This window comes from Wyeomyia smithii, chromosome 2 (genome assembly GCF_029784165.1).
Source record: "Wyeomyia smithii strain HCP4-BCI-WySm-NY-G18 chromosome 2, ASM2978416v1, whole genome shotgun sequence".
NCBI classification, from domain to species: domain Eukaryota; kingdom Metazoa; phylum Arthropoda; class Insecta; order Diptera; family Culicidae; genus Wyeomyia; species Wyeomyia smithii.
The window spans coordinates 69330826-69339423 of NC_073695.1; the positions used below are offsets into that span (position 1 = coordinate 69330826).

General features: G+C 39.7%; 1 protein-coding gene across 1 annotated transcript; it reads right to left on the bottom strand.

Annotated features, from left to right (window-relative positions):
• LOC129722878 (tax1-binding protein 3 homolog) lies at nucleotides 1-1540 on the bottom strand. Its single transcript, XM_055676688.1, has 3 exons — nucleotides 1247-1540; nucleotides 763-891; nucleotides 1-699 (listed from the first exon to the last, which is right to left on the bottom strand). Exons 1-3 carry the CDS (start codon nucleotides 1298-1300, stop codon nucleotides 511-513), a joined length of 372 nt encoding a protein of 123 aa, XP_055532663.1. The 5' UTR covers nucleotides 1301-1540; the 3' UTR covers nucleotides 1-510.
• Between the last annotated feature and the right edge of the window lie 7058 nt (nucleotides 1541-8598).

Consider the following 8598-nt stretch of genomic DNA (forward strand, 5'->3'; position numbering starts at 1 on the left):
TTCCTTTGGCATAATTTATTTTTGTTAAAAAATAGGTTTGTGTAATATATGCACACACTATATCTATTACCTGTATAAAACTTAATGTAATGTCACGTAATTCTACTAGTACCAATGCAACAAAATAGAAAACAGCAAGTGTTCCGCTTTGATTGCTTCTTTATGAATGATTCCTACTTAAACCACTGCTTTTCGTTGCGAATGTTTAATGTTATGTCGCTCAATACATTGTAACTGAAGATAATACTACGTACTATAAACAACGTTAAAGTCCAACCAGACGACAATATATGGATGGAATTTGGCAGCACTGTATTAACCCTTAACTATATCACTGCCACTAGAATGTGCCATCGGGTGACACAGATTTATGAATCGTTTGGGAAATTCAACTGAATTGCGAAACGTAGCGTTGGCGAAGATGATTTCCCTAGTGAACCAACTTCTTTCCACTGTCTAAAATACTTACAGTAACACATCACGGTTTTCCTTCCTAACCAACCAACAAATTTATGTAGAGGTAACTCCTTTCCGTGCAACCAACAAGTTGAGTACAGGATTTTTTCTAATGTAGCTCACTGCTTTCTTATGTGTGACCATAGTGAAATCATACCCATTGCACTGTAGAATTTTGTCATGCATTCGCAGCCCTGACTTCGCCGCCGGACTGCCTTCGTGAACTTCGGTTACATAGATCCCCTTTGATTAAAAGAAGAAGTAAACACTAACAATATTGAACTTGCCAAGCAAACAAATTCTCACATAATCCGTATATCCTTGAGGACTCTTCTTGAAGTCCTGGTCGATTCCGCCACCGATTTTGAACCCACATTTGAGAACCTCGCGCCCTTCCTCATCTACGTCTTTTTCTTTGTGCAATGTTATAGGAATCTGCAATATATAAGTAAATATTTAATGATCTACAGTTTGAAATTTCTAAGAATTCTAATTGTTTTAGAATTCAACACTAATTTCAAACTGATCGAATGCATCGTGTATCCAACCAAGTGCATAAACAACAGAATTAATTATACAGGCATATACTTCTAACTTTTATGCAGTCCAACACAATCGAAAGTTGGCCAAACCATTCGCCGAAGATGATATCCGACAACAGATTATAACCTATGGAAATTGACTGTCACGACCGTCACGGCTTTAACCTGTTGCAAAATTCAAGCAACAGCAATCCGCATCACATGCACCCTTGGCAACATTGAGAATGCTTTTTCAGAAGGGTACTTACGCTTAGGCACTCCATTGCGGTACCCGCCTGGTGTTGAAACGCCATTTTTGCCATGATTGCTACTTGGAATTCAGCTTTCAGCTGACTTGCAGTACCAAATCACACGTTGGGAACTTGATTTTTTACCAGCAAAGAACGGGCCAAAACGTACAACTTTTTCTGTTGGATAGGTGACTAAATTCACGGGATTTTGTCCGTTTTTCTTAAAGCAAACAACTCGAAAACCAACCACAAAGAAAGAGAAACATGTACTGCAACTTGCGTTTGCGACGCGATTTGACGCAACGTTGCCAAAAGGTCAACTTGTTTGTGCATTTTCGATGAGCTAGTGAGTAAAACTTTTGTACGATATACAGCTGGCGCTGGTGTGAAGAGGGTGATTTAACGCAAAACTAAACACGACCGTGCGACTTCTGGATTTGAACATCAGAACTGGGAAAATTCCCCCAAAAACTCCCAGGTGGTCAAGGGTAGAGACTGTGTTATAAAGAGCTACGCACAGAGAAAAGCAGTAAATATGGCAACCCTTTGCTAATATTTTATTTCAAACAATTCTGGCAACCACATTTATTTTCGCATGACTTTTCATACGCACTAGAAAATGTAATGAAATTTCGAAACTTTGTATGGATATATTACTGAGTTTCAGTGCTTGTTCATACAATTATAATAATTTCCAATGCATCACTCATAACATGAGCATGACGAACACATTTTTCGTTGGAACCATAATTGCACGTGATTCACAGAATTAAAACTGATCGCAACACACATTCTGTACGAAAAGTAACACGCATGAGTTTGTTTACTTTGCACACTTGGAGCCTCGATTTGACGGTTCACTTGGAGTTTTCGACCTCACTCTTGACGGAATGTACAAAGCAGAGTTACAACGAGTGGAACAAACCGCGTATGGGAATTCAGATTGAGATCAGAATAGAGAACTAACAAACACGCGGTAAACTATTGAACGGAATCTTTATTATTAGCGTATGGAAAACACTTGTGCTCTCTTTGAGGTTTTAGCTAGTGATGGGAAACTTATCGATACTTATCGATAATATCGATAGATGCTGGACATCGATATTATCGTTATTTTTTTTATGTTAACGATAATTATCGATATTATAAGGGTGAGCACAAGTCAGTGCGGCTGGTTACTGGAGGAGACCCAAAAGAAGGAGACCTCACCTACCCTACCCCAGGAGTTGCTTTTGCCGCTAGGTATTAAGAGATTTGCCCAAAACTGAACGCGGTCTAATCCAAACTAGGGACGTTGCGATACCACCGATGCTAATACAGAATCGATCCTTCTGCTTCCGATACTCGGATATTTGGTATCGATGTTTTACCAGCGATACTTCATCAATATCGATACACACCTCTCAGTATCGAAAAGACTCAAAACAACCCTGTAAAGAAGAACGAACGAAGCAGCAAACTTGCTGTTTCCTGTGTAGTGATGGGAAATATCGCTCAAAACGGACATCGATAACAATCGATAATTCCGGGGCCTTTATCGATATTATCGATAAGTATCGATAATTTGACAGCTAACGTTTGCGGTAAAAAAAAAATTTAAAAAAAACTGAAAAAAAACTATTCCAGATGATGATGTAAAAAAACTATGGCAGATAATTGAGTTGGATAAATTTCCCATGGAAGGTCATCATGTTAGCTTCCTCACAAAAAATATTACGTCCTTGCGTGCAGCCTTCCGGCAGTTAACCGGAACATTCGCCATAGCGGACGAAAACATGCGTGTTGCCATGTTTTTAAGCTCTTTCTTCGTTTTTTTATTGATTCCTCCTCCGTTTTCGCGACAAAATTGTTGGAATAGGTCTTGCGCTTCAAGTTTGTCCAGAAATTCTCGATGGGAAGAAGGTGGGGGACATTGGGCGGATTCGCCGACTTCGGTACCACATCGATAATCAGCCGCTCCATCTCCTCCAACGCTCGCTTCGAGTAGTTAACCGACGTCAAATTTGGCCAGAACACCGTGTCTTCGCGCTTATTGTATTTCTTGATGAACGTCGCAACTTCGTACTATAAATTTCCCCGTTCACGGCCAGCCCGGAGCGAAAGAAGAGCAACTTTAACATCCCTTTCTCGCTTATTGTCAGCCACAGCCGCACCTTCTTTGGGAGCTTGGTTTGTGAAATAGACTTTACCTCGGTGCTCACTTCCTTCGTGGGGGAGGTAAAATACGAAGAGCCCTGCTAGTCGTTGCCATCCAGGGTGAGATAGGTCTAGTCGTCCAATACCACTGCCGCGTCGCGATTCGCCGGGAAAATCGACTTGACCATCTTATTCAACCGCTGTCGCTGCGTCATTGCCTGCAGCTGCGAGACCAGTGGACGGGACTGCCGCTTCCTGCATATATGTCCATGTTCTCTAGATGCTTTTTCACTGTTTTAGAGCATACACCAACCTCTCGGCCAAGTGCACGCAGCGATTTAGTCACTTTTCCTTTGGTCTTCCTCTTTAGCATCCTTTGAAGCTTCTTGTCGCGTAGGGTCGTTGGTCGTCCGGAACCGGGCTTTTTTTCGATGCTCTGATCGTTGTCCAACAGTGTCAAGATGTTTTAGATGCCAGAACCGGCATACCCGGCGTCCACAAAGTGCCTCACGATGTCCGTTTTTGACGCGGCGGGGTATCGTTCTTTGAACGCGCACACTTCTGAACGGAGTACCTTGACTTTTTTCGCCATCACAGTTAGAGTTTGACTGATAGAGCTGTCAATTTTTTTTTGCCAACTCTTGGGTTACTATGATTGATGATGCATGAGTAGTTTCGTCAGTGCGATTAAAGGTAAACCCATGAAAAATCGGCAATTTTTGTACATTTTTTTACCGCAAACGTTATTCGACAAATGCAATTTTGCTATATAAATTTGTTAAAAACAGTTTGTTAAAGACAGTGATGGCCCAAACAGAATGGATACGTTTGCGTTGCGTTGACGTCAATGTGACAGTAAACGTATGGGCTAACTGTCGAATTGCCGCAACGTATCCATTGTGTTAAGGCCTTGAATGACGAATTTTACGATACTGCGAATGAAAATTCAAACAACCGGACGAGTTAAACAGTTTGTTTTGGAAAGTCTTCGGGTTTTACGCCGGGATTATTTTGAAGGTTGTATAATTAGGGAAATAATTGAAGCAGGCAAATTTCTGTCAATTTTTAAATGGCCAAAACTTCACGAAAAATGAATCAGTTCTAACAAATCAGGTTTCCTTTTACTGGAAAACTGTCCTAGTTTCCTAGTATTACTTGAGAACTGGAGGTGACCAAGGGTCACTGGAAATCTTTCGGATTTCCGGAGTGTGCGCCAAAGTGTACACAGCGTTGCAAATCGAGCGAGAAGCAAAACCTTTCTTCTCCTTTCTGCTTGAAAACGAAACATATGTTACGCTTTCGAGTCTTTTGCACACACGCTTTGGAGATACTCTTTCTTCTTCATGCATTCCCTTGAGTAGCAGCAAGCACGCACCGACACGAACAAACTCTTTCGTATTGCTACTCAGCTTCCGTAAAAGAGTACGCGAGTTCCTGCTAGTGAGTAGGAGGACTCGACTAAAATTGTTCGACTAGGAGTGATTGAAAAACTGTGCTCGAAAACGAAAATGCTTTCTTCCCGGTTTAGCTTCATGCACCGACAGTGGGGTAACGTGTAGGCAGGGTTGCCAATGTTCCAGTTTAAACTGGATTCTTCCAGTTTTTTTCAAGTGATCCAGTCAAACAGTTTTTTCCCAAAATCTTCCAGTTTTTCAGATATTTGCCAGTTTTATCCAGTTTTTCATTCACTGAAGCTCTGATTGATTTTCAAAAATATTTTATAAACGTTAATATTGTAGATTGATAAATTATTTTGACAATTCTTAACAGCATTCTCAGTATGCTATCTTACATCAAATCGAATCAAATTAAAGACTGCATGGTTGAGACAAAACCAAACAAATAGAATTTACCAGACCATGCAAAAACATTTCAATTTATTTTCTGTTACCTAGCAGTTAAAAAATTATTAAAAGAATCAGATACCAAAAGATAGCGAAGTCAGAAATAATTGAAATTTAAACTTCACTGTTGTAACGGAAGAAAATGTTGCTCTACACTGGGGTCTTTTTTACGCGGTTCGTTTTTATGCGTTTTACTAAACGCGATTTTTTTACAATAACGCGGATTATTTTTAGGTGATTTAGAAGACTATTTGTACTCGGTATCAAATAAGTTTAGTTTAAGTATATATAATCTAACCTTTAAAAAGCGAAAAGATCAACCGCGTAAAAAAACACCCCTGTGTATTTTCTTAATTTTGAGATAGATTGATTGCGTAATTTTAAATTGCACTGCTGTTAGAAGAAATTTTTCAGTCCATAATTTTAACAAAATGTAAGCCCAAAACAAAACAGTTATGATTAAAATGAGTAATTTTTTACGAAGTGTTATCTCTTTAGTTGCTTCATAAAAAACTGTCACTGGATTCAGTCCCCATAACAGAAATGCACACTCACAATCATTTTTTTGCTTTTTTAAATTTATTCGGAATCCAGTTTCTCCCAGTTTTTTCTTCAGCCTTTTTCCAGTTAAATCGAAAATTTTATTGGCAACTCTGCGTGTAGGGTATCGGACTGCTTCGGTGAGTTTTTAACAGCAGTCTAATGCAGAACCAGCCGAAGCGAACCGCTGCCGAAGTAGTCCGATACCCTATCATTTTTTTTCCCTATGCAACCATCGAAAAGCATCTTGAAACAATTGTCTTCGGCTAGTAGTTCTCGCGAGTTGGGGAATAGGTACACACGAGTACACACGAGGAGAGTAGACGGGAGTGTGTGCATATGATCTCGGGAGTAAATGCGAAAAAGAACGAGAAATAGCTTGAATAGAGAATTCTCTACTGTGTGAAAGCGGCATCACCGAGAACCTCACATGAGTCCCAAGTTTCCAAGTAATACTAATATAATACTGTTTTCCAGTGAAATGAAACCGGCTATCAAAATTGATTCATTTTTCGTAAAGTTCTGGCCATTTAAAATTCGAGAGAATTTTATTTATCTCAATTATTTTGTCTACCCCAGGATATTTTTTGGCGCAACAATTTCGTTGATTTGGATTTTTAGTGGAACTAAAAATTGTTTGTTGGGTAACAGATACTTTAAACTTAAACAGTTCCAAGTTAAACTAAACAATTACCAGAGAATTACCAGTAGACTGCCGCTATGCATGTCCATCACATTATAAGAGTTGGAAAGCCAAAGAAAATGCATTTTATTACAATTTCGTATCATTGCTTTTTATGAGATGGTGCAAAAAGTTTGGATATTTTTTTAAAGTTCTCCAGTACTAAGTTGTTCTTAGGAAACTAAAATCTATAAATACTAGGGTGGGGAAAATTGATCGATTTTTCAGAACCAAGTTTTTTTGGTTCCTTTTGGGGCCCCAAACAACCCTAAACTTACCAGAAGTCGATTGGTTTTGTATCCGCTTGGCGCATTGCATTTCAAATTTGTATGAAAACTCATATGGGAAAACCTACTTTTTTGCATTTACCTTTCTAGAGAGCTCAATAATGCTCTAATAATGCACTACATTATGTTGAAGTATAGTATATTAGATGCCTAACAACTTTGCAGGGTTCGCCACAGAAAGCAGAATCACGAAAGGCAGAAGCACGAAAGGCAGAATCATGAAAGGCAGAACTCTATGACCGTACACACAAGGCAGAATATTTCAAAAGGCAGAATTTCGAGGGGCACGAAAGGCAGAATCACTGGTAGCAAAACCTCACGATAGCCAAGTGCCTGATGACAAATTGGTGCGAATCCTGGTCACGGTATCGAAGCTGCTACTCTACCTTTATTATTTAATATTATTTGGTAACCAGACATAATAACTGGTCACAAGCAATGACCAGTTTTGATGGGAGGTGCAAATCAAGCATAATTATTAGATCAGAAAGGCGTAAACTGGTTTGGCTTAGGTCCTAAAGAGTCTCACGGCATCGCGGAGAGTAATTTTTCGATGGTAGGTATAACTTACACTAGCCTCAACGGCTAGTTTATTATAATTAACATAACACAATTCATGCGGCGAAGACGCATAATCGAGGGCAAGGAACCGAGGCGGCACAAAGCCGCCGTGGTTTCCGCGGTCCGAGCCGGCCGCCGACCCGCCGTCGGAAGCGGCGGCCTCTCGCATACAAACAACTGATCTACTGGTTTTCTAGAATTATTCAAACAGGTTTTCTTTCCCTTAGTTAAGTCGAACGAGCGATAGCGAGTAAGGACAGCATACACTTGGACAATAGAGTCGGCCAAAGGCCGCGAGTGTGTATTGTTAAAAAGCAAAAAGACCATTTTTTGATTATGCCATTCGGGTTTTTTTTATTCTGCCATTCGTTATTCTGCCTTATGGAATATTCTGCCTTTTGTGATTCTGCTTTTCGTGATTCTGCCTTTCGTGATTCTGCCTTTTGGTTTTCTGCCTTTCGTAGGAGACCCACTTTGCAGAAGACATTGAAGATCTAGAATGTCCCTAAGAAGAGCTATAGCTGTTCAACACACTTAATTCATCTCGGCAAATTTCCCAACAGCTGATTAGGCTCGGTAAAGTTTTTAACAAATGTCAGCAATATATTTCGACGAACATTCAGCAAATATATCGATTTACCGTAAACCAGCAAGTATTGACATTTCATTTGCCGAAGTTCTTGAGAACTTTGCCGAAAATTTGTAGAACATTTCGCTGAATTTATCAGCTGTTGAGTTCTCGGCAATAAAACCTAAGTGTGAAAGTTGAGTATGTCGATTTAAATGTAGAAAATCTTGTTTTCAAAAAACCTACCATTTGAATTCATGAAACCTATGGTTTGTGCCATTTTGAGTTCTTTAGAATGGAAAATGCAAAAAAGTTGGTTTTTCCATACAAATCTCCATTTAAATTTAAAATGCAATGCGCCAAGCGGAGACAAAACCAATCGACTTCCAATAAATTCAGGATTGTTTGGGGCCCCAAATAGAACAAAAAACTTGGTTCTGGCTTTCTGCTATCGAGTTTCGTTTTTTCCATATAACGATTCCCCACCCTAATAAATACCTTATTAGTTACCATTAATTCTCAGAAACTCAGTGACACCCGGGGCTAAAGGTTCACCCACACCACCCCCAACAATGCTAAAACTTGTCGAATAGCAGCAACCCAACAAATACCTAGCGGCAGAAGCAACTCCTGGGATAGGGTAGGTGAGGCCTCCTTCTTTTGGGTCTCCTCCAGTAACCAGCCGCACTGACTTGTGCTCACCCTTATAATATCGATAATTATCGCTAACGTCAAAAAATTAACGATAATAT

What these genes read in the sequence shown, in the direction of transcription:
- LOC129722878 (XM_055676688.1), bottom strand. Translation starts at nt 1,300, where the DNA reads ATGGCAAAAATGGCGTTTCAACACCAGGCGGGTACCGCAATGGAGTGC. An exon ending in CCGCAATGGAGTGCCTAAGC is followed by an intron (nt 892 to 1,246) that starts GTAAGTACCCTT and finishes TATATATTGCAG; the next exon opens with ATTCCTATAACATTGCACAA. An exon ending in CTCAAGGATATACGGATTAT is followed by an intron (nt 700 to 762) that starts GTGAGAATTTGT and finishes TTTTAATCAAAG; the next exon opens with GGGATCTATGTAACCGAAGT.